General features: G+C 38.5%; 1 protein-coding gene across 3 annotated transcripts; it reads left to right on the top strand.

Moving 5' to 3' along the window:
* On the top strand, positions 1 to 26,668 carry LOC124281860. Of its 3 annotated transcripts, none has more exons than XR_006899991.1 (13): positions 1 to 51; positions 3,331 to 3,413; positions 3,831 to 3,910; positions 4,564 to 4,801; positions 5,878 to 5,980; positions 6,091 to 6,168; positions 7,555 to 7,625; positions 8,888 to 8,934; positions 15,810 to 15,885; positions 16,262 to 16,333; positions 17,185 to 17,330; positions 17,687 to 23,153; positions 23,279 to 26,668. XR_006899991.1 is itself a non-coding variant. In XM_046717874.1 (12 exons), the coding sequence occupies exons 2-12, from the start codon at positions 3,347 to 3,349 to the stop codon at positions 17,876 to 17,878; spliced, it is 1,170 nt and encodes a 389-aa protein (XP_046573830.1). In that variant the 5' UTR covers positions 1 to 51; positions 3,331 to 3,346; the 3' UTR covers positions 17,879 to 26,668. The 3 variants fall into 3 exon arrangements, 1 of the variants encoding a protein (XP_046573830.1); XR_006899992.1 differs by having other exon boundaries at positions 17,687 to 22,903; positions 23,029 to 26,668; XM_046717874.1 differs by having other exon boundaries at positions 17,687 to 26,668.
* Positions 26,669 to 27,890: the final 1,222 nt, after the last annotated feature.

Consider the following 27,890-nt stretch of genomic DNA (forward strand, 5'->3'; position numbering starts at 1 on the left):
GGTCACATGACATCTGTCATCAACTATTTTGTCAGGCGCTGAGCTTTATCGGTAAGACATTCAGTTTTCATTGTTCCATGTAACGTGACAGCTCACATACCTTGCAGATAGTTATGCATAGTCAAACACTTAACAAAATTCTACAACAACACAGTTTTGTCCACGGGCAACATCACATAAATGACAGTCATTTTGCAACCGGGAAATTTCCTCTGAATGAGGTCAAACCGTTCAAACAGCTGATTTGACCAGAAATCAGAGAACGATAATAGCCTGATGTTACGAAGTTCGATTAATTGTTTGTGTATACTTATTTACTGTTGATACATGGTGACAAACTGCACTATTGTTAAAGAGTCAAACCACTGCTGAATAATGTCTGAATTATACTCCTTCAGTGCGCTAGACCAACCTTTTGAGGCTAGTCAATATAAGTTGTTAGTGCTTGGTGGATCAACAGACAATGGAATGGGATCGTTCCAAGGGCAGTCCCAATTATACGAATTAGACGTCAGTACATTGTCATTTGACTGTTGATTGTATAAACAGTGATACTTCGGTACATCCGAAGTTGACTGAATATTCCTGTTTGGCTTGTTATCCAGATACAAGCGTGCATGATCATACATGGTGTATCCCTAGCTTCACTAAGCATTTGGCTACATTTCCTAATGATGTTTTTATGCACGTTTCGGAAAATAAAATAAGTTATATGCAACTACATGTGTATGCATCACAACATTGTCCACACTTTTACAGAGATCAAACTGGTTAACAGTTGAATCATGGTTGAGGCTTGTTGACATCAATTTCTTGTTCGCTTGTTAATTTTGACCGTGCCAATAATTTGCTTATTTTACTTTTGTTTTGTTATGAATGTTGTGTTCATTTAGAAGTTGGACTGTACATGACAGGGGGTACTATGGATATGGACATCTTATGTTTTTTACCGTCACAATATTTTATGGCATCAGGGCTGTTCCTGTTTAGGGATAACTGCATAATTTGTGTCAGTCAAAGTACTATACCGGGTACCCCTAACAGTATAAGGTGCGTTGCTAGCAGTGAATCACTTGGAGATAGCAAATTAATTGCTTATCCTGAGCTTGCAACAACTCGAGGCGTTTGCCCACTCTTCCAGAATGGCGGAGTGATTACTGCTTGCTCCACTTGCCCAAATAAAGAACGTAATAGAAAGGTCTTGATGACAAACTGATGCATTTGTGACTGCTGGTGACTTCATTGAAGATGTGGGACAAACTGAGGATGCTCGCTGCCTTTGCCCATTTCCCTGCTGATACAAGTCAAACATTTCATGTTTAGCTGTCACATTAAAATTTCCTTCATCCGCCATTTTGGTTTGAGAATGAAGCAACTGCAACTAGAGTTTTGTGTGATTGCAAGTGGTTGAAAGTTAATGCTCCTCTGTAAGGTGAATCACTGTAAATTGCTTGCAAGCAATTGGCTGTTTACAAGGCACCCAAATATTGATACCCAGCCAGGTAAACGTTTGGTGATTTTATTAGTACTCAACTATTCATTTCTGAAATATTGAAATTCTCTCTGTAATGCTTGGTAGAATTGTACAATCCTGCCTCCATTGGTGTAAGCTGTTTTCCCTGATCTGCTGACAACCATGACTACTGTTACAAATGTTACATTTCGGATTTACACTTTCTCAGTAAAGTACAGATTCTTGTACTTTTGTTGGGTTGAGTCCCATCCTGGATTCGAACCCACACCCACAGAGTCAGGCACCTAATCGCTAGTGCACAGAGTCAGATGCCTTTTTAAATGGCATTGTGGAATGGAAGCCGCTCAGCCACCACGGCTTCCACAAAAATGGAAGTCAGACAACTGGTAGTAGTACTAGTAGTGTAACGTTTCATCGATAGTATCGATGTTTACATCATCAACTACGCGATACGAGTGCATCGATACAAAACATATTTAGGCAATATATCAGGATATTTATATTGTGAGTGTCCATGATCCATCGATGTATCTCCAAAAGAGACGATATATCCCAATACAACTTAAATACTACTTAAAGTTGTAAGGAGTATTGATTGCATTAGGAATAGGAAAGGAGTCTCTTTGAAATTCTGAATTTTAAAAACAAATTGAACTTTAAAGGAATTTGTTTGTGTCTATTATCTCTTTTACATGAACAAAGGAGTTGGTGTATAAGTCACAGAGTGTGAACACAATTTATTTACAACTATGAACGATGTCTTAGCGTTGTTAAGAAAGAGAACTAAGAGAAGATAAAATTTAGAAAGCAGACTTAAGTGATTCTGAATGCTGATATAAATTAAACTAAGTTGTTTGTGAAAGCATTGCTGTAGAAACACAACTTCCCAAGGGAAACTTCACTTTCAGATTTATATATATATATTAGATCAAGGTATACTGAATATGTATGACTTTCTTAAGCACTGAATGCTGAAATTTATTAGATGAACAGCTTTTTAAGTGTGTGTGAATGGAACACAAGTTCTGCTATTAACAAATAAAGTTTCAGTCATTTTATCTATCATATCTGCTCTGTTATTAGAAATTGTAAAGTATCGGGATACGTATCGTATCGCCCCAATTGTATTGTGATGATAATCGTCTCACGCAGGTTCCTTGCCAATACTTTCATGATATATCATCTCGCCTCATTAAACAGGTATCGGGATATATCGTCTCGCCACTTAGGCCACGATACACAGCTCTAACTGGTAGTCTAGACCACGGACTTTGTGTACCCCTCTGATAAGTGCAAATTGATACATCTCCCATGGCCAAAAGCTATGAATACACAGAGCCATTTAGAAAGTTGTCATATGTAACATAGGTTATACAATGTATGTGGGATTACACTTTCTTTGTAGAGTGCAGATTCTACTACTTTTGTTGGGTTGAGTCCCATCCGGGATCATCCACAGAGTCAGATACCTTTTTAAATGGCATTGTGTATTCATGACTGCTGTTGAAACACATCCTGTACCTATTTTGTTTCCATGTATTCATATTATTACCTGCAGCCTCATTCGGTGCAAGAAAACATGGCATGACAGATTCATCAAAGAATAGGTGGTTCTTAACCTGTTTTGAGTAGTATTTGTGTTTTGTAGACACAGATGCATTGATATAAAGATCATCTTCTGTTTACAGTGATTGTGTATGCTATATATCTTTGAAATACATGAATTAGAACCATTTTGATAATGATATCCACATCTCTATTTTTTAAAAAACAATAGCATGATTAGAAATTAAGGCAGACAAAGGCAAATCAGTGATCACCAATTTGTACCAAATCTTTCATGCTTCCTTTATCAGGTTTACAGCTAACAGTATGTCAGTATACGCTTGTGGCTGCTTGAATGTTAAAATCCATACAAGGGACATCCACCCAGTTGACAGTAAGTGAACTTTAGCATTACATCATGTTCATGCTTGGCTTTCTGTGCTCCAGCATTTTATATTATCTCATGAAGATTAACAAGGCAAAAAGATATTGAGGAAATCTCTTTATCTCACATTTAGCTAGAATGGCTAGATTTACAAACCACTTTTAACTCAGCTTTTGAATTAAGTGTTCAATATTAGAGATGTTGCTGTGATTTCTTCATGAAAGCAAGTGGAACTAAATCTCGTTACTGAGCATCTGCTGATTTAACTACATGCTGAGGATCAAGTAATACCAAACAGCATGAGCACATCATCATAGACGTTTTGTTATGATAAGCATGAGCAGTATGGAATGATTCAGAGTCATAAATGAGTGTCCTAATTATTTTGTAACCATGGTAACTTAGTGTCATGTGTAACTGTTTCAGATATTGGTGATGATGGTTCACAACCATTCCTTGGTCGGAAAGTTGCAGAGGCAATGTTGGATGACAAAGGCATTGTCATAGTAAGGATCTAATGGGCAAATCTTGTGATATATTTTTTACATATTTAATAGACTTCAGTATATTTTGCATATATTTAGGGCATATGTACATGAAGTCTGTTGTGTGCAATGTGTAAATGAACATATTTGATATACAAAAAGTATGCATGCTAGCCTAATATTTATATACATTGTTACCCGTGAAGATCCGGGTTAGAATTGATCTTCAGTAACCCATGCTTGTCGTAAGAGGTGACTAATGGGATCAGACAGTGAGGCTCGCTGACTTGGTGGACACGTATCATAGTATCCCAATTACGTAGATCGATGCTCGTGCTGTTGATCACTGGATTGTATGGTCCAGACTCGATTATTTACGGACTGCCGCCATATAGCTGGAATACTGCTGAGAGCGATGTAAAACTAAACTAACTCACTCACTCATTCATTCATAAGTTTATAGGACCTAGAAGAGATTAACCAGCATGACAGTTGGATCACAGCATCACTGTCATGCTATACATAGTTATAGTACCACCCTTGTGCACAGTGCTTCATTTAATTATACACTATACAATATGTAGGTGATCTGTTCATTCCTCCAATTGTTTAATGGTCCTTTACTACCATGATGCCTTATCCCTGTAAACTAACTGGTTGTCCTTGTTATCTAGGAGCAGTCTTACCTGCTGCACCGACAGAGCACCAGCTCAGGATGGGTGCAGTACCAGTGTGTCAACTGCAACTGGCGCACACATGCACTTCGTACATCGGACTCTCGTTCTGTGCTCATCAACCTCCAGCTGGAGTCCGACCCGTCGGTCCTCCTCCGTCTCACCCGGTCCCCGGACTTCTCCCTAGTCTACCACATCGTCATGCAGAATGACAACTTCCACGATGTTCCCATGCCAGGTAATGAGGGAGAGGGGAAATTTATCCTCGTTTACTTACCAAGGTTTCGAATTTGCGCTGAGGACAAGGACATCAGTGATGGTAGTCCTATACAGTAGATGATTATAGTTTCGAAGAAATTCTCAATGCTTTTATTTTTCTATAAACTGGAATAAAAGTGACTGAAAATGTTAACATGGTAAACAGTCATGTCTTGTTCAAGCAGGACTAGCTACATACTGTAAGGACTATGGAAATAAGGGTTACGTAAGTTCTTTTTAAAAATATTGAATTTCTTTGCAAACTGTGAAACATGCATCAAAGAAAACATATGACCTTACTTCATATACTTAGCAAGCTGTTGGTCAAGTTTTTTGAAACAGTGTTTCCTGTTACCATGGCTATTGTATTTTCATGCTAATACGGAATGGACACATCTTTCCTTCATTTGAAAATGTTTGAAGGCATGTAACTGTTTTGTGTATCAAAATACAATAGCACCTTGGTTAGTAATGGACACAACAAGCAATAGCATCATGATGACGTACAGATCAATACAATAGTTGTTTGTAACACTGCAGCTATAGCATCATGATGCCATACGGATCAATACAATAGTTGTTGTAACACTGCAGCTATAGCATCATGATGCCATACAAATCAATACAATAGTTGTTGTAACACTGCAGCTATAGCATCATGATGCCATACGGATCAATACATTAGTTGTTGTAAGTAACACTGCAGCAATAGCATCATGATGCCATACGGATCAATACAATAGTTGTAACACTGCAGCTATAGCATCATGATGCCATACGGATCAATACAATAGTTGTTGTAACACTGCAGCTATAGCATCATGATGCCATACAGATCAATACAACAGTTGTTGTAACACTGCAGCTATAGGATCATGATGCCATACGGATCAATACAATAGTTGTTGTAACACTGCAGCTATAGCATCATAATGCCATACAGATCAATACAATAGTTGTTGTAACACTGAAGCTATAGCATCATGATACCATACAGATCAATACAATAGTTGTTGTAACACTGCAGCTATAGCGTAAATGTTGCCTTGGTTACAGATGGGTCTGTGTACGAGTCTCTGGCATCAGGGGTCTCCACTGTGGAAGATCAGGCTGACAATCTTGTTGAGCAAGAACAGGCTGCTATGGAAGAACGCATCAGGTAAGGGCGCCATCATCAATTACTTCAGTGATATTGCTTGAATATTTCTAGTGGTGTAGAACCTTGCTGAATCTGAACCCTCCTGTACCTGTCCTTACTCCTGGTTTCAGGAACTTTGAGCACGAACAGAGGACAGTGTTTGGGCAGCTTCAGGCAAGGTGCGACAAGGAGAAGGCCCAGATGCTGCGGTGAGTACAGGAAGGTGACTGTGTTTGAAAAAAGAATGAAAGTACGGGAGGCCTTGTCAGAACCTCTTGTAAAGTTAAATGTTTTAAGGTCTCTTTCATATAAATTCAAAAGCAGAATGTGCAGCTAGAATAACATGTCAGGACCCCCTGTAGATGGAACACTGCACCATTCCGATGTAAACTTTATGTCATCTTAAATCATATACCAGTTTATTATGAAAACTGTGAACTACTGTAGTAGAAGGCCATGTTGTCCTAGTGGCTGTTACTTATAAGTGTAAGCCGTTCCATGTGTATCAATGCTAAGACAGCCAGACCTGGTTAAATGTATGTCTTCGTGTCTAGGCCTCATTTCACAAATTTATCGTAGCTCTATGTCTCTTAACTCCTATACTGTAACATAGACTTACGGTAGTCGTTGCGCTACGATAGCTTTGTTAAACTGGGCCCAGATCCTTGATTGCTACAAAGCCGAGATCTATGTTTATTGAGAAATGAAAAATATACACTAATTACTGTGGACAGGGGAATGATTAGAATTGTCTGTTAGATTGTTTTTCAATGATGATTTAGCATGAAGACTTGATAGTTGTAAAAATACAAGCAGTATTATAACAGCCAATATCATCATGATTATTAGTGAATTTGGAGATGGGAAGTGAAAACCAGTTGTATGCTTACCGTTGGTAGTCTTGTTAACCTTGAAATTAACCACAAGTAGGAATAATGTGTGAAGCCAATTAATGCACAGTATTTGTATTGCTCTCTTTTGTGCCACAGGATTACTAAACATATCGTGTTCAGTAAATAACTACATATGGTAATGTTATAGAACAGGGGGAACCATTTCTGTGTCTTAAGAACAGGACAAAAGTTTGATATCGGATAGAAAACTAAAAGGTTAGGGAAATAAACACTCAACATGCCCAATCACAGTCCCACTGCATAAGGGACCGTTCATAATTTATGGCTAGGGAGTGATGGTGATTATTATTGAGAAGCATGTACAATGTGAATGGACCCCCTAAAATGTATGTACAAAGTAAGTGACCCCCCTGCATGTCATGTACAAAATCAATTAACCTCCCTTCCCCCACCCTCCAGATAATTTTTAAGCATAACTTTTTAATAATTTTTATCAAAATATTAAAATCATCATCACCATCGCCATAAATTATGAATGGTCCCTAACTGTTGATGCAATTAGAATTGGAATGGCTTCAACTCCAAACTCTTAAGATTTTATCCCTCATTAAACTGTAATAATGCTCCCATACTGAAAATATAAATCCCAACCAACATATTGGCAGGATAAGTAAAGCCTCACCTTTTTGAGCATATCTGTTCCGTGAAAAATGTTGGGTAAACGATTGTTTCCAATTTCAGCCTTTTGATGAAGGCTGTCAATGATGTGCCGCAGTTAGACAGGGGAGACAACTCTCAGGGAAAGACTTCTGGTAAGATAACAAGGCCAAAACAGTTTTGGCAACATACATGATATAGTTCTTTTTAGCCAAATGTTTTGTATGAGATAAGTGACTGCCTTTCTAGAAATGCATTCTTAATCATTGCTCAGTTGATCTGTTAGTCAATTTCAGATGTGCTGAATGATAACGTTATGGTTAGGTTAGATTAGATTAGATTCATTATCCCCCGCCGCGCGTTTAGCGCGAAGCGGGGGATATAGTATTAGGCTCCATACATCTGTACGTATGAATTGGAATATCTTAAGAACCGTTCACTAGATTCTTTTCATATTTGGTACCTAGGTTCATCACAGTATAAGAAAAGTCCAAGTCAGGTTTGGTGACCTTGACCTTCATTTCAAGGTCACAAGGGGACTTTAACGTTTTACCTGCATGTTAAGCTATCTGAAGAACTGTTCACTGGATTTTCTTCATATTCAATACCAAGCTTTATCCAGGGAAGGCGCAGGGCCCAGTCGATTTTGGTGACCTTCACTTAATTTTCAAGGTCACAGAGACACTTTGAAGATTTCAGCATATTAACCTGCATGTTATGCTTGTCAGTGAGATACCCCAAGAACCATTCACTGGAGTTTTTTCATATTTGACACCAAGCTTCATCCAGGGAAGGTGCAGGGCCCAGTCGATTTTGGTGACCTTAAATAAATTTTCAAGGTTGCGGAGACACTTTGAAGATTTCAGCATGTTAAATTGCATGTTAAGATAGTCAGCAAGATATCGCAAAAAATATTCTGGATTTTCTTTATATTTGACACCAAGCTTCATCTAGGGAAGGCCCAGGGCCCAGTCAATTTTGGTGACCTGCACATAATTTTCAGGGTCACGATGACACTTTAAAGATTTCAGCATGTTAACCTGAATTGTCAGCAGATATTTCAAGAACGGTTCACTGGATTTTCTTCAAAGACTTTCAAGACTTCCCTTGAATGTTTTTCAATAAGCAATTTTTTTAGTACTACTTTTGCATATTTCATACACTATGACATTCATGTCAAGGTCAAATATGTGCGTGTTTGAACACCTAAAGAGCAAGATATCAAGAGAGGTTGACTGGTCATGTTTTTGTTGACATTTAACTTAAACTTTCATTACTTTATCAGTTTGATTTGATAATTTGCAGCGGGGGATTATGTCACCTTAGTGCCAATGCTTGTCTGTTTAATGTTTACTCTGCCATGGATAAATTCTTTCTGTCATTGATTAAATCTAATTTAGATCTTATTTTCTATCAGTTTCAGAAACATCTAGATCTCCCAGGTCGATGACAAATAGTGCCAAAGTGAGTGGATAACATTGTTTAGCAAATCTGATATGGATACCTGGATGATAGACATGCGTTTGCAGGTTCATCCTTGATTATCATGTCTCCATTCTGTTACGACAAAGCTTCACTTTTGGAATTGACCATCTCCAGTTCCCTGGACAGAATTTCTCTTTCTAATAAGCTAGAAATCAAAAAGCCAATAAGACACCGCCCTTGAATATGATCCACATTAAAAACTGTGACATATGTTCAAGCCTTCAATGTGTCATCAAATCAGAAAACAATTTCAAAATTGTTTTTTTTTTTAAAGAAGAAGACCCAAACAGAAAATTTTTAAAGTCTATAGTAGTCCAGTCACATTTCTTTCTGTTGAATTACATCTTAAACTTACCTTACTTGACCAAACCAGTTTTTTTTTACATGTAGCCAGAAAGTGTATTTTAGCATATTAACAAAAATCCTCCTATCAGTCACCATAGCCTTGGGTTTTGTTTTTCATTTTGTTTTACCAAAATTCCATATTTTTCCTTATCCTGACTCATGCTTATTGCTTGTCTTCTTCTTCTTGCGAACATAGTGGAACACGTGTATCTCCCAATTGAAGTTCCCTTCAATTAAAAAATCACTAATTAGCACTCACCACGAGTTACCTCCCTTACATAAGCGCGGGAACGAGGGCGCCACCTCAACCCATGTGCCTCACTCTCTCCTTCTTCGCCCAGTGAGCTGGACGTGAGAGCACCTGTGTCTCCTGACACACTATATCCTTTATTTATATTTAGTTTAGTACGTCTTATATTCATTTATAGAGGTGTAACTAGTATCCTTATTCAACTTGCATTGATTATTAGTCGTGTTCTGCTGTTTTATTCACGGTTCGCCGTGTTTGTTCAGCAGTTTACGTTAATGAGAATCTGCACAGGTTGTAAACTACGTTATTCCGCTACCGATCCACATTTAAAATGCCCTAGTTGCATTACTCCATGTTCTATTGTTTCTCGTTGTAAATTATGTATTAATTTACCAATTTCTGCCTTTGATAAATATTTATGTTCCGTTTTGAGACGGAAGGCAGATAAATCTCGGAAACAATCTTCAGTCATGGCTAATAGATCAGAGTCAGATATATCCTGGGTTACCTTCGGGGGATAAGCGTGGGACGCAGTCCGCTATATCCTAGAAGCGACCTGCATCCCAGGACGTTCCTTCATCACAGTCTAAGACTAGAAGAGCTTCCACGTCGTCTCAACGTACGCTCCTAACCCCCAGGTCTACAGCTTCGTCAAAAAGGAAATCCACGAAGGCTACTAAAAAAACAACAACTTTGCTTCTGATATTCAGAATTATGTTTATATGATGATGACATTCTGATTATCATTCCAGATGTACGTCATAAGAAGTGACTAGTATCGGCTACCGTCACTTCAGCGCAGATCAACATGCAACCAGAGATGCCTACGCTGACGCCGGAGATTATAACTGAGGGTCCGTCACTATCACAGAGAGGACACCCTCAACGCCAGCGCAGACCATCTCAGACGACCTGGTCAACCAAATCATGAGACTGATGGAGGACCGTTACGGTTTACAGAGGCCCCAGAGCCACGGGCCCCAGAGCCCAACCCATATAAGTCATACAGGGCCCCAGAGCCCGCCTTGGCTTCGTGTAGGGCCCCAGAGCCCACAAACGCGCCTCCGCGAAGGGCAACCCAGCCCGTAGCGAACACTTCGCTAAGGAAGTCCCAGGCCGCCTCCGCGAAGGAGCTAGAGCCTCACTAGTTGCGAGGGACATCGCGGAGAAGGAGCGCTTTGCCGAGCCCACACCCTGTAGAACACAGAGGTCGTTCGCGAAGCAAGCGCTCATATATTGAGGGACATCGCGGAGAAGGAGCGCTTCGCCGAGCCCACACCCTGTAGAACACAGAGGTCGTTCGCGAAGCAAGCGCTCATATATTGATCGGACTCTGACTCGATACTTTCGCGAAAGGTCGCGCGAAGGCTAAGTGGCTCCAAGTCTACTTCACCCAGAAGATCTAGAAGGGATACTTCGAGATCTTCCGCGAAGTCCAGTTAGCCGAGGAAGTCTCCTCCAAGGTCTCCATATACTAGCCACTCGTCATATATAGCCACTCGTCAGTCCGTTCAAGACATCGCATGAGTTGTCTATCAACTGTATGCCATATGCCGTCTACAAGCCTACGAGAAGACAATTGCACAGGCTATTTACAACACAGAACGTCGCTGTATTATTTTATCAACAGCCTAATTAAGGATCTTCAAGCCGACTACCTACATCAAGGGCATCAACGACGTTTCGTAGACCTTCACAGGAATCAACATTTCCGTATAGATTGCTAGGTATGCAATCCCGGACTACGATACAATTATCTACATGCGTGACCATTACGCAGATCTGCAGACAATTCAATAACGAAATTGAACAGCAGCCTTGTTACAGCGAGTAAAACTCATAATCGTCAACGATTTCCTGAGAAGAAATATGTACAACAAGTTCAGCTTTAACAGTCTACAAGCTGACAACTTGAAAGTTTATTAAACCTTATATAAGGAAGTCGGAATTATCTTCAAGACTGAAGTTACTTTCACGACAGCCTGGAAAATAACCTACCCAGCATTAATATTACAGAGCGAGGTATTTCGCGCCCCGGAGGTTTCGCGCGTTTACCATTAACCCTCGAAACACGTGGTCACTCGGGTAACTTCGGGAAGCTACAGGGAAGACCGACGATTTTTTTAATATCAACGTCGGCACTATATTATACAAGGTTCCTTTTCCTGCTACACCGGTGACATCACAGCGCGGGTACTCTACAGAATCAAAATGCCTTGTTCTGATTAGACCGAGATGGACAACGCCCTACGCAGAGGTCGATCATATATCACAGTTCAAGACATAGGTTGCAAGTAACAACAATATATCAGTGAACGAGCAAGCCTCCTGACAGTCCAGCTAATCTGAACCTTCACGATTGGACTGCCTTCTTGAGGTTAGAGACCTCCCCTGTCAAGTAAGGACGAGGGCACGGCAGTCAGGCGGGTTTTTTTTTACATAAAGTTCAACGATGGCAGTCACCCTTGGTTGTGCACCTACATCGTAAAGGACTTCACAGCGAATTTACCTCGACGAAGGGATACAAGTGGCTCCAAATCCATAACGTCTCAGACTACAGTTGAATTCATCATCAAGCTACTAACACAACTAGATGGTTAGTAAACCTACTTAAGTTGGACCTAGAACCTTCGCAAGATCTGCTAATTCTAGGTGTTTGATCGTATAATTGTACCGGAGGACCATGGATCAAGATCCAACAGTCATTTCCACAAGCCTTACTATCTCCGCTACCACTACGACAGTGGCAGAGCCTGTTGGGGTTACGCACTTCAGCTCAAGACATGACAGGCAGAAGCAGACTACAATTACATCCGTTACAAGTCATCATCAATTCGCATCTAGACGAATTTCTACCGTTCAATTTACCCGGTTCAGGTCAAACCTCATCTACTATGGTGGACCAAGAGATCGTATGTTTGAATAGGTGTCTCGTTAATAGAGCTGGAATCGATAACACTTCTCTACGTAGATGTGTCACTACAAGGTTGGGGAGCCCATCTTGCCAACAGGACGGCATCAGGGCTATTAGCAATCAAGAGAGCAAATTACACATAAATCTGCTAGAGATGCAAGCAGTAATAAACGCCTTAATGCACTGGAGCAACTTACTACAGTATACCCAGTGGATGATTCACACAGTCAATTCGACAGTGGCGTTTTATGTGAACAAACTAAGCTCAACCAGGTCCCCGAACCTATCGACTCTATTTTCAATTGTTCGATTTAATCGACAATCTCAACATACATGTCAGAGCATATCACATTCCAGGAGCAAAGAATGTGATAGCAGACGCCTCTCTCTCGGCCACACATACCATCGCCCGACAGAATGAATGCTCCATACAGAGATATTCACTCAAATTATCAAGGAAATAGGAACTACACTAATAGACCTATTTGCCACTCGATTCAACAAACAACTGACAACATTAAGTATATCGCCAGTTCCAGACCTACTAGCATTGGCAACAGGCGCTAAGCATATCGTGGGAAGGACTCAGCAGCGTGCGCTTTTCCGCCACCAGCGTTAATCTCACAAGTTTACTCAAAATCAGTCAAACGCAGAGCCTCCATCTGAATTTGGTCGCGGCCTACTGACCAGCGAGAACGTGGTTTCCAACTCTTATTCAAGAAATCGGACAACCAATACTACATCTTACAGAGTGCTAGAATCTGTTAATACATCCGCACACCAAACAAGCGCACGGAAAGCCAGAAATATTCCAACTTCATGTATGGATTGTATCAAGGCGTGTCTGAATAACAAGTTATTCAGCCAGAGCGGCAAAGCAGTCTAGCTTGCCCTGTGTAACTCAACTTGCAACTTATACGATGACAAATGACACAGTTTTGTCAATTATGCTGCAAAGGAAGGATTTACAGCTAGATATGCTACTCATCCTCAAGTGGCTGACTACTTATGTTATCTACGTCAGACTAAGATTTTAAAAGGCTCAACTTGTCCACCTATCTTGCAGCAATAGCTCTGTCATAACTGAGAACGGGCGTCAAGTTAACCTAAACCCAGTTACTCGCCTTGCTACGAGCTTTCCGATTGAAAGGATTAAAACGGAAGTTTCACGCTCCAACTTGGGATCTGATTATAGTGCTCCAACACCTCACAAGTGAGGTTTATGAACAAGCTTTGATGATATACTTGGACCCCATGATACAATGAATCTATCACGATGGCCAGTAAGAGCACTGAAAATATATCTCCACCGAGCCAAACAGGAGGGAAAAATTCAAGAGATTTATTTCCTCTATCAACAAGCTACGCAGACTGAAGTCTCACGTACTACTATCTCCTTTTGGATCAGAACTGTCATACTACGTGCCTACAAGACTGCAGGACTCGACCCTCCAAGAGCTTCTAATCCTCAGGATATTAGAGCGCTAACATCTACACTTGCTCTACTCGACAAGTGCTATTGAAATACCATAATGGAGGGTTAATTCTGGAGATCCGATATGGTGTTTGCCAACCACTATCTGAGAGATATCACCACCGAGGACGTCTCAGGTATCCACCAATTCGGTCCCATGGTCCTCGCACAACAGTTGACAGTTCCTCGGAGAAGATAAGTCAATCTTACAGATTTATACTTATCTTATAACAGTACTAAATAGCTACATGCTATATATATTTTGCTTAAGTTCTTTTATTATCTTAAGCTCAGTACTATGGTTATTATATCATACAATATATAAGCTAACAACTCTACGGAGTTTGTTATTATATATTTAGCTTAAGTTAATCATATCTTAAGCTCAGTACTATGGTTACATTATAAATGTATTAGCTAACAAACTCTACAGAGTTTTTGCTATTATATATGTAGCTTAAGTTTATTCATATCTTAAGCTCAGTACTATGTTTATATCATATAAGTATATTAGCTAACAAACTCTAAAGAGTTTTTTGCTATTATATATTTAGCTTAAGTTTCATCATATCTTAAGCATTATGGTTACATTATAAAATGTATTAGCTAACAAACTCTACAGAGTTTTTGCTATTATATATGTAGCTTAAGTTTATTCATATCTTAAGCTCAGTACTATGTTTATATCATATAAGTATATTAGCTAACAAACTCTAAAGAGTTTTTTGCTATTATATATTTAGCTTAAGTTTCATCATATCTTAAGCATTATGGTTACATTATAAAATGTAATAGCTAACAAACTCTACGGAGTTTTTTGGCTATTTAGGTAGCTTAAGTTAATTATATCTTAAGCACAGTACTATACTCATATCATAAAATATATTAGCTAACAAACTCTCACGAGTTTTGCTATTATATATATAGCTTAAGTTTTATTCATATCTTAAGCTTAGTACTATGTTTACTTCATAAAAGTATATTAGCTAATAAACTCTAAGGAGTTTTTGCTATTATATATTTAGCTTAAGTTTAATCATATCTTAAGCTCAGTACTATGTTTATATCATAAAAGTATTTTAGCTAACAAACTCTAAGGAGTTTATGCTATCATATTAACAAGCTTAGGTCTATTAGTCTTAAGCATTGTATTAATGTTATATATACTTTTATCATAATAAGTAAATTGTAATAACCTTTATATTGCAGCTGATAAGTTAGCAGCAGGAATTCATCAGTTCAGTGCCTTTATGAAGTTCCCATAGGGTTATTACAATCATCACAGTTCAAATCACTAATTATTAAAATCCAAAGTATTATATATTCCCACCTCCTTTTCCATTCAGTTCTACAAGCAATAAGCATGAGTCAGGATAAGGAAAAATATGTAATTTTTAGAGTAAAATTGATATTTTATACTTATCCTGACTCATGAGGTAAGCCCTCCCATCCTCCCCACATAACACTTTGGATTTCCCTGTAAATTCAAGTGTTGGGCTCAGTATATGAGGAGAGAGTGAGGCACATGGGTTGAGGTGGCGCCCTCGTTCCCGCGCTTATGTAAGGGAGGTAACTCGTGGTGAGTGCTAATTAGTGATTTTTTAATTGAAGGGAACTTCAATTGGGAGATACACGTGTTCCACTATGTTCACAAGAAGAAGAAGACAAGCAATAAGCATGAGTCAGGATAAGTATAAAATCTCAATTTTACTCTAAAAATTACATAATTATAAAACAAAGAATTGAAATTGTCTAGATTAAGCATGCTACATTTGATTTAAGAAAAGTATAATAAGAAAAGTATGCATGATAAAGTAACGGTCTTGAAACAACTAGAATGTTGTAGTCATGGCTTGGTTCTTCTCTTCCAGCCTTCTGTGGGAGGGCGCAGTGGTAGTACCAAGACACGATCTTACAGTGAATATGATCAGAACCCTGACTCTGAAGGTAGGAGGAAGTTGCCATGGTTAAGTTTTTGGACTTTCAGCTTCATTAATTCCTAGACTATATATAAGCTGTTTTAAATATGCCTTTAATCATGTGTAATTCTGTATTTATAAGTGGTAGCATATTTCACTTGCTGAAAATCGAATGTGGATTTATGTGTCTCTTTTCCTGTGAAATGCTCCAAATTGTCATCACTGAACACAACCGGTGCATGAAATTTTCGTTGCCATTTGATTTGTCAGAACTGGAATGGTGAGGGTTAACACCAAAGCCAATAAGTTAGGGACATATTTGCTCATTGTGTGGTACTATGTACTCTGAAATTTGTTCAGTGAGTTGGTAGTATGTACTGGTAATTCCTGTAATTTCCCCCCAGCTCTGTTCTATCTTGATGAGTTGGAGCCCGAGCTTGAGGAGCCTTTCTATGAGTCGGATGATGATGTGCCTGGTAAGTGGGGTGTGTGCTACAAAACCCTCCAAAATTGTGAATATTACTGACATTTGCCACAGACTTGGGACCAAATTATGGCAGGTCTTGATAATCCCCAATTAATTGCCATTCCATTGATACCAGTTCATCCTATAAAGGTGACTAGAGTGGTGTCCCTTTGCTACAGTGCAAAACAACTTTGAATCAATGGATCAACAAGGAAATCTGATATGCCCTGATCCAATGAGTGAATGAAACATTTGATTATATACACTTAAATACATTGTTCCCCAGTATATGTTTAGATGATACATCATTAACTATTCAACTGATTATCACCCTTTGTGTTGCTATTTTATTTGTTAATACCTGACCTGTGTGACATGTTAATGATTTTCGATATTTTTGAAAAATAACACCAACAAAATATCTTAGGAAATAATTCATCTAAAGATTATTCATGATCTGATGTGAATGGAGGGTTCACTTTCACTAGTCATTATGTTTATTGTTTCTGATTACACAATGCTATTTAGAAAGTGGTCAGATGGGACGTGTGTTGTATTTGGGATTTCACTTTCTTAGTAAGGTTACAGATTCTAGTACTTTTCGGGTTGAGTCCCATCCTGGAATCGAACCCACACCCTCAGAGTCAGGCACGTAATCGCCAGCGCACAAAGTGAATGTGGAAGTCACGGTGGCTGAGCGGGTTAGGTGGCTGACTTTGTGTGCTGGCGATTAGGTGCCTGACTCTGAGGGTGTGGGTTCGATTCCCAGATGGGACTCAACCCAAAAAGTACTAGAATCTGTAACTTTACTAAGAAAGTGTAATCTCCAATATAGCATATGTTTATTGTATCTGCCACCAGGAAAACTCTCTGAGAGTAGCTTGTCCCACAACCGGACTCAATCTGGCAGCGGAAAGACTGATCTCTACTCCACATCAGTACCAATCTCTGTCCCCATGTGGCGAGGTCGAAGGTCATCCAGCACAGAGGAAGAGGAGGAGGAAGAGGTGAGGATGATGGGATAAAAGCAATGTTACCATGGATACTGGTATAGCCAGATAAGTCTGAAAGCACTGAAAGTATAACCATGATAACTGAATGCGATGCTTTGCAGTGGTTGTTTGTTTGTTTGTTTGTTGTTTAGCGCTGCACTCAGCAAATATTCCAGATATATGGTGACGGTCTGTAAATAGTCGAGTCTGCTGTGAATTAGAATTGTATTACAACTTTAGATAATTCTGTGTCTGATGATGGCATCTGCTGCACTAATTTCTGGTTTGCTTTGTCCGGACTTCCTTATGGACAAGCCGTTGTGAAACATCCATTATCCTACCTTGTTACCATGGAAACCATCTTTGCTCAGGTGACCCCAGCTGACCCAGACCAGATGGCAGCCAACATGCAAGCACTGGCCCAGAGCATCACCGACACTGGGCGCTACATCTTTGGTGAACGTCCACGTCCTCGTCTAAACACCGGTGATGCCATGACCCGCTATGCTGAACGGCCCCGACAGAGGCTCAACACAACTGACTCTGTCTATTGCAGGAAGTGAATCTTGAATGACTGTGCGTTTCTACTTAAGGATTGTCATTGACATTATCACTAGTGTTGTGGTATCATAAAGATGTTCTACTCTACCGGGTTGCGCCAGGAACAAGTGTCAGTATGCTTCTTTCCTAGATCTCTGAGACTCTTCAAGAACAAGTAGGGAAACAGCATCTGTTGACTCATTCCATCTGATCTCTTCTCATACTCAGATGACATTGTCTCTCTAGGTTTTCACAAAATATCAAGGCTCAGGATTTGGTAGTGAGTGATCTCCCCTTCCAGTGTCAACTAATTAAAACATATTTCAAGAATCTTTTTGAACGGGTTGGTAGTAAAGATATTGGTACAAAGCGTTAGGACTGGTAATATCATAAAGTTATCATTTGTGAGGGTTACCAAATGTGATTTAAATACATTTTGTAGGGTTTTTATGTAGGGGGTTGACTCATGGGATCACTTCAGCATTATTCCATCTCTTCTGTTGTTTCATATAAGATGATTATCTGAAGGATTACGTTAAGACAAATCTTGATCTGTTCGCAGATCAAGTGCTTAACATCATTTGCTGTAGCTAGTCATGATTTTGTACATAACTGGAATATGGAGTTTCCATAGAAACAGCCAGAGTACAAGTGGTTGCACCACAGACATTATGGCTACTACACAATCAAGTTAAGTACATCATAAACTATCAGTATCAGTCCATGATACAGGATAGGAGGGTTCTGTACATGTCAAGAGGTTTGTGTGCACGGTTTGAGAGAGGGCATGGTTGTTTGCCCAGTGTAGTCATGGCGAGAAGGATACTAGCAGTGAGCAGACGTCCTTTGGTTTGCTGTCAAATTCATTTTTGGAAAACCTTCATATGAGGAAAAAAATAATTTCATTACACATTGTCATCATGATTTTGTAAAAAATGTCATATGTTGACTCCTAGTTGTATGTAAATTTAGTTGAAGGTGTCTATATTTATCTTGTTTTTGTTTGCAAGGTTGAATTTGCCTTGTCCATTTCATCAAAAGCAAGTGGCTTTTATCTTCTGAAGCTGTTTGGACACAGACCTTGTTCAGTCTGGAAGATTTGGGGATGACACAAATGTTCACCAACTCATCATATTCACCAATCACAGGATGTGAGCAGTGTGAGACGTTGTATGATGCAGGTTACTGTATACCATTGAACCTAGTGTTGTAGTAAAGCATTATTAGAGTCAGCTGGAAATGATTTATTTCTGATTGCCATACTGATTTTTAGAACTCAAGTGCCAATGTTAAATTGTTCCTACTGTTTTTGTACCACTCAACGTTAACTAAGTGAAATAGACATCTTTACCCACAGATGTGATCCTTACAAAATGTTGAATAGTATACCATGTACATAGCTCTGAGGAGTGTGCTATTTGTTTTCACCTTTTAATCATCACCAACCTATGAATATGGGAGTCATCAGCATGTAAAGTTTGTGTACAAACATTGTGACTTTATCCAGGGTTTAAAGAGAGGTCATGTTTTTTTTCTTCAGAAATTTCAGACAAGGTTCTAAATTGTTTGATAAACATGCGATGTGTTCTGGACGAGACCCTGCATTTGTTCCAGCTAGTCCTGTACCAATTTCAGACTAGTCATTCCATAACACCACGCCTTGACAAATATGCAAGTCTGTTAGACCAGTGCCAGGATCCAGTTCCGCAGAGTGACTTAGCGACTGTTGAAAGTGACTGTATGGGAGCTAGTCATCTTAGCGTTATGACTGTTGAAAGTATCTTCGTGTTATGGTTTTTCGGACACTTTTGTTATCTTTTTAATCGCTTGAATAACTATAAAATGTCTCACAAACTTATAAAGATAACTTTATCCTAAACACAAGCCATCATTCAAGAATGTACTATGTTTGTGTGAATGAACACCCCTCGTTATGGCCTGAGTAAACACTTCCCATTTGAAAACACATATTGTCCGAAAACCTATGATGAAACGATAACTTTATTGCTCAACATTTGAGAAGTGCACTGAGCTATTTCATGCTGCTGCATAAGTAGAGGACCGCGACTGGGGTACTTGAGTTGTGTACTGACTTTCCATAACTGAATATGCTCCAGTCATATGGGATACTGTTTGTATGACAAACTTGTCCCATCACACATTCAGGTCCCACACTTGAATGTCTATCAAATGTTGTGTAGTATATATTGGAAGTAGTGCTATGACTGTGGAAAGTTAATATGTGAGTTAGAGCAATCTTGGTGCTTTGCTTTGTGGAACTGGTCCAAGAAAATTGAATCGAAGTTTTGATTAGTTTCACTTGCTAGCTACAAGTATGAAATTTCAGTGTAACTGCTTGCATTGCCTATATGAGGATGTGAATGAATAAGTGATGTTAGTGTTAAGTTTTTGAAAGCATTTCTATTTCTTAGCCATGAATATCAATGTGTAACCTAATTCTAGCTGGTTTTACGTTGTAATGACGTTTGCTGAAAGGCATATCATAGACAGACACGCACAATGTAAACATGATTTAGTTCCGAGTAGTAAATGTTCCGGTTCGGAATAAATGCCGTGGAATAAAGAATGGATGACACGAACATAAATTCCGCACATTCCATCGAACAGGAACAAATACCGTAGGCCTAACCTATTCCAGTCATTATTGAATGCAAAATGGACTCGCCCAACTTGTCCACATCCGGGATTTCTCTAGCCCGAAATACGTGTGAATCATGTTAGATCTAGGTGAAAATTAAATTAATAAGCGGCCATTTGCCACACACAGCAGGAAGGTGCAACAGACGATTATGGAGACGAATACACTGCTCATTGTACTATGTATCGGACGAGATCAAGGATAAGTCTGCTCCATTGAAGCTTGTATTAACTAGTGACCAGAAATTAACAACCATCAGAATGTGCCATATTGATCACTGTAAGTTTACCAAGACTGTAGATCAAATTGAAATACAACGATATTTGGACAATTCTTCAGTATTGTCAGAATTTCGATCAGGACCCTTATCACCCGACATGTAGATATTATATGTACATCCTTGAAATAATAATTTGAAATAGATGCACAGATTTTTAAAGAAAGGTGAACCATATCTAATGCCACTTTAGGCTGCCCTATTACACAACCACCGAGTTATATGATGTTAAACAAATTTAAGGTTTAGCTTGCTATTAGGTCGGGCCTAAATGGCACTAAGTGAATGCATATTATCAAATATTGTGATGGTGTTTATTTGGATTGGTACATATGCATTATACCAGATACCTGCCTGCCATATTTAATTCACGGTAGGTCACGTGATGCGAGTACGGAAAGGTGAAAAAATATAAAACTGAGATGAAAATAACCCTAACCCTAACCCTGCTAAGTATCCGGAATAATGCATTCTAGCCAAGACAAATGATGCCACTGACGAGAATACTGTTTTGAGTCCTATTATAAGGAACTTTCACACATGATAATTGCTTCTTGATAGTCACAGGATTTGTTCCATATGTAGGATGTGTGTGAAAGTTCCTATTTACCCGGAATAAATTCTGTGTGTGCGGAACAAAATAATTGTTCCGCATGCACTATTACAGGAACAAATATTGGAATGAAAAGTTCCCACGGAACTTTTACTATGGAGGAACCAAATCTTTTTTACAACAACTCATAATGCCTGTGAATTGCTGAAAATATGAGTCTAATACCTTAAACTTGCACAATTTTCAAATTGCCCTGGATAAACTTAAATATATCCATGTTGATATTGATTGTATAAATGCTACAGAACAATTTACGTAAATACCGAGTCTAGGCTTGTCTTTTTACCAGAGTTGGAAATAATTGATTTTGAATGGCTTTTATGAGTAAGTGTGTGATTATAAATGGTGACCTTGACCTTGATTTTATGAATTTTGATGTAAAGTCCCGACTAAAAAAATATATACTGTGCTGCTTTTTTTGTACCATGTACAGTGCTAGGCCATTGGCTGATATTTTCACAAAAGTTGCCAAAGGTATTCCATGTGGACATTAATGAATCAATAACTTGTTACCATGGTAACTTCATGTACATGACTCCATCTTCTTCTGTATCAAGGCTATGGAAATACATGTATTATGATGTGTATGCCATATACTTTCATCTCAACTCTTAATAACTGCAGAGATGCCAACCTCTACGATTATATTGTATACAAATTTTAGCCTCAAACTGCGCCAATACAATTGCATTAGAAATTCTACAAAACTTGAAGAAAGTTCGTCAAAATTTGGATATATAGACAAAAACATATTATTGTTGATCAAATACATTTTCTCCAAAAAGAGACAAGAAGATATGTAATGCTGATAATTTGGAAATCTGTTGTTGGAGGTATATGAAATTAAAGCTTCACTCTTGATTAGTGTCATATTATCTTTCAATCTCTCTCCATCATGATTTTAGGCATTTAGTTGACTACTAATTTAATGGCCAAACTACTAATTTTGATTCATTGAAACTACTATTTGCAACACTTTGGGGTCGGCATCTCTGTAATCGCAACAATTTATGTGATTATGGTGTGATCGAATCCATTTTTGAGCTTGATTGTAGTGCTGAATACCCTTGCCTGTAGTATCTTAAGAAAGTATCCTATAATCTTTGTTTATTAATATTGTTGTCATCGAGTACCCTGTAATCACATAAAGGTGCTTGTGACATACATTGCATATGGGCAAGGTGCCCTGTTGGTGAAGTGGTCTCATATTATATTTTGAATGAATGTTGATTTCTTTTTATGGTTTTCATTGCTTTCTGAAACTGATATATTTGTTCGCATGTGTATTTACAAACATACCTTGATATTAACATGACTGTCAATATAGAATGCTTGAACTATATTTTCAGACATTGCAAAATGACACCAGTGGTATGAGGCATTTCTTATTGTTTCTGGTCAGTAGTATGTGCGAGAGAATTATCAGCAACAGTTTGGGGACTCACTGTCCTACTATAGAAACAACACAGTGATGATATGTGATACCTTAAGATGAAGAGGTGAATATCAAATATACATGTAATAGTGAATACAAGTCGTCTGACTTACCATAGAAATTACCACTATCTGTCCTACTATAGAAACAGAACACAGATGACCAGTGATACAGATGATACCAATAGAGGTGAATATCAAATATATATGTAATAGTGAATACAAGTCGTCTGACTTACCAAAGAAGTTACCACTATCTGTCCTACTATAGAAACAGCACACAGATGACCAGTGATACAGATGATACCAATAGAGGTGAATATCAAATATACATTTAATAGTGAATACAAGTCGTCTTACTTACCATAGAAATTACCACTATCTGTCCTACTATAGAAACAGCACACAGATGACCAGTGATACAGATGATACCAATAGAGGTGAATATTAAATGTACATTTAATAGCGAATAGTCATAAGACTTTAGATAAATATGTAATATTTTATAGACCCACCTGTAAAGTCGTTGAATCACTTTGGAATATTCCACTCTTTCCCCGGTGGTCAGTCAACAATGCTCTTGTGCATTGACTGAATATTTTTTCAAGATGTAAAACATCCACTGTAAATTTTTCCTTTACTGTAGTGTACAAAATATTATTGATTGGGTGTGACTGACTGTCAGTGAGTATCTCATTCAAGCACCAGCAGTGAAGACAGTATGTTTATCATAGTGTTTGTGTAGCCTTTAAAGCGTTCCGCGTCACGCCAAAGACCCGGGTTCAATTCCCCACATGGGTACGTGTGAAGCCCACTTCTGGTGTCTCCCACCATGATGTTGCTGGTGTATTTCTGAAAGTGGCATGAAACCATCACTCACTCACTAAAGAGGGAGAATGATGTTGGATTGAATGTTTTTATACTGGGATCCATGTGTTTTATGACAACCATTCACCGATTTGCTCTCCTGTGTCATAATGGTTCTTCACCATTTGTCAATAGCATGTGTATCTGTACTTGCAGAATTATTTCATTGTGATCCATTTCATGTCCACCTGCCTACCACAAGAAGTGGTAACTGTCATTTGGCTAATGTGTGCAGTTGTGAAAACAGATACTATTTGGTGGTTTGTTTTGGTTCAAAATGGTTTCAAATTGTAACAACATATCGTAAAGTCCTGTTTTGTATGCTTCAAAGCTCAGTTGTGGCAATTACATTATCATTGCCAAACAATATTTTGTTTGTATTTGGAGAGGAGGATGGATGAACTGATGTTTTTCCCTTAGTGCAACTGGTGTCAGTTGTTGGAAGTTACTGGGATTGAAAGTCTGTTGCCATTGTATATATTGTTTTTATTTTCAATGAATGCTGCTATTATGATTATGATTATTATTATTATTAAAGTGTTTTGTGTCAGTGCATGAACAAATACTGTTGATTAATGACAATGGTCAAGGGCATTATGAGATCCAGTTGATTTTATACTTATAACACTCCAACCCTATAGGTACTTTCTGGACAAGATTGTCTAGCTCCATGACATGGCAACTATGATGTCATCAACAGCAACAAATCATTTACTTAGCACAAAAACATATACTCCTAGAAAATTCTAGGACTTTAAAAAATAAATTATGCTTCAAACTGTTTTTACAAAAACCTTGCCTGCCTGGTCTGAAATTTACCTTTACAAGAGGTTCTATATTGTTTTCAGACAGAGCATTAATTAGCAAGATTTGAGTGCGTAAATGTTGTATGAAGCTTATGACAAGTTGCATAATTATTATAGATGTTATATAATTTTTCCACACGTTCAAAAGCCTAATTTCCAGAATTCTATTGTTAGTATTAAAGCAGTGTTTCTTGTGCCCTGTGAAATATGGAGATACAGATGTAGACAAGATTGTCCAGTGAGTTCCTATACACGTGTGGCATTTTTTGTACTCCTCAGTATACTGGTCTGTATATATTTGTTTGACTTGTAACCAACCTGATTGTCGTGCCATAAACCCATGCTTCCATCCAAAGTCTGGCAATATCGTATATTGTCCAATATTATGTTATCATCTAGTTAACACTTCAAGGATTGTGCCTGTTACAACTGACCTTCCAAAGTTCAGGCTGTTATGTGGTATCGGGCTTCCATGCCAGATAAGCCTTGTACACACCCATCTTCCTCCTTGCTGCATGCTGTTTCTTCATAACTCAGTGGTCTATTGGGATTATGGTGCACTGGAATTTTCAATGATAAAGACAACAAACTGGTTTTGCAAGCCACTGACAGTATCTAGCTGACTGGGCATTAGGATTCCAATTTTGCCAATATTGACATTTTCTCATTCTAAGCTTGTTTACAGCATTGTTTGATCGACATTCTAGAAGTTGGTGAGTCAATAATGAAGCATACAACTTTATGGATGACAACTTCTTGTTTATTGCATGGAGCGATGTTTCAGTGTATATTCTTACACTTTTAGCTTGATAACGGTGTAAGAATCGACACTAAAACATTTCTCTATACAATAAACAAGACATCATCCATAAAGTTGTATGCTTCATTATTGTTTACAGCACTTTTCATTCATACTTCGAAAACAAAAATCATTTATATATGACTTTTCATCTTAAGCCAGGGCTGCTTCTTTCAAATGTATCAACTGTGCCAGTGGAAGTCTGAATGTTTATATCACCTTATATTGTGCAGGTGTGTTGTTATAATGTTGTTTATCGAATACATGTTGATGCACAGTGTGAAAAGGGAAGGCAATAATGACCAGGTCGGTCTGTGTTATACACTTCCCTTTTCTTTCATATTACTACAGTTAATGTCATGCCATGACAGTTTAACGTAGTAATGTCAAAGACTTGGGTGGTACTTCAATTTCTTTTTAGTGGTACACAAGATCACTATTATACTTTGGTTCAATCTCATTTAATCCATTGATACCTCACAGGAAGAGGTATCAGATCAGTATAATAGGTGAGATTGCTGTGTATTGACAAATTTGCACCTTATAAATACAAACTGCCAAATTGCTGGGTTTTTTTACACTTTTCCACATTTTCCTACAATACAACTCCTCTTGTTTACTTTTATGATAATCTATGGTCTTCAGGTAACATTCCGTAAAACTACAGTGATTAATATTTCAAAGGCTCTGTACTGATTTGCCAGCATGATTTTTTTACAAATACAGGTGACAAGGCAATCAGGTCGATGAAGGCTTTTTTTTATTACTTTCAATGTAAAATGTTTAATTCTACATTTCTTATGGCCTATTAAATCAACATGAACATAAATGTAATTTAGAATATTTTTTCTTTATTTCAAGTATGTAAGTGAAACATATTTTTATAAGTCATTTTATTTACAGATGTGCTAATTGCAATTACAGTTAATGAAATTAAGATAATATACCTATTAAAGCAATGCAATTGAGGACTGAGACTTCAGCTGATTCAACAATAAACATTCTTTTTAGAGTAAATGTTTCTACTGGATGTTGAGTTATCAAGATATAATTTGTATTGAACATTTTAGTGTCATCAGCCAAGACAAGCGTTAATCCTCCACCAACCATTTCTGTTCAGAAGCTAGGATGTCACATGTTAACGCTGCATCTTATATGATGATTTCGTAACAATTGTTGCTAGAACTGGTTGTGAGAGACTCCAGTCCTGACCTCCATAAGACCATGTTTTTGCCCTGTTTGGTACATCAAACTGCCATTATTTGTCAAACAGGCTACCAGTTTCAGGAGATCCTGTTCATTTTCACATTGTATCACACTTGGAATTTGGACAACACTGAATAAACATATGACTTTTATCTATTGATTTTAGTTATATTTTATTCAAATGCACATGTCATATCACAAAAGAATATCAATTACGAGAGGGACTATGAATAGATCACATTTCAAACTACACAACAAACCACAAATCTTATCAAGCCAGACGGGAAATGATGGATTGAAGCTTGTTTTCAAAACTTTTAAGAGTAGAGAAGTACACACCTCATACCCCACATACTGATTTGCACTAGAAATCGGCTTCACACATTGTGCCCATGTGGTGAATCGAACATGGGTCTTCCAGGTGATCAGCAAAGACTTTAACCACTTGGCTACCCCATCGCCCTCAATTAACATAATAAGTGCACTTATATTGCACTAAACTCATTCTGCTAACAATCAAAACACATCACATTATTACCTGGATATCCCAAGTTGCCCGTGAGGCGCCAGAAGGTTAATAGTCACATGACTATTCCACCAGGTACCCATTTCCTAGAAACCCTCGACCGCCTCCGTGGTGTAGTGGTTAGAGCGTCCGCCCGGAGAGTGGAAGGTCGCGGGTTCAATCCCGACCACGTCATACCAAAAGACGTTAAAATATGGTACTTGTTGGTCCCTGCCTGGCGCTCGGCATTAATGGGTACAACAAGGACTGGTCGGCTCGGAGTCAGTATAATGTGTCTGAGTGGGGTATTCATGCTTCACTGCAGCATGGTATCTCAGTGAGCTAGCACTATAAAACCAGCTTCAGTCTGGGCTAGTACAAGCAGCCGCAAATACACACGCATGCACGTCGTTATATGAGCGAAATATTCTCAAGCACGACGTAAAACCCAATTTCACCTCACCTCACCTAGAAACCCTCAGGAGTCAAGCTGCGAAACCTGGTCACCCATCCAAGGACTCTCAACATTACTTATCTTCCACTGATTCGTGATCTGAGCTCTATGCACAGGACCACACACCGCCACTGCCTTTGAGTGATGAAAACACCAAGATGGAGCTTGATTAATTCGGGGAAATCAAACCCTGCAAAGGAATTAGTTTAACATATTCACTGTCGCTCCTGCTTGCTTTTGCTGGGCTCTTCGATTTGAATATTGCTAAAAAGCCCGTAAAAACATTCAGCCCTCACACACTTACATACCTCGTTCACTGTAGAGGCAGCTGACACGGATATTTATAATGTAGTGGAGATATTCAGGTAATATATTATGTGCCCTTACCTGTCGGGTGTCTCTCACAAGCCGTATT

This window comes from Haliotis rubra, unplaced genomic scaffold (genome assembly GCF_003918875.1).
Source record: "Haliotis rubra isolate DU_JTF1 unplaced genomic scaffold, ASM391887v1 Scf29, whole genome shotgun sequence".
Classification (NCBI taxonomy): Eukaryota; Metazoa; Mollusca; class Gastropoda; order Lepetellida; family Haliotidae; genus Haliotis; species Haliotis rubra.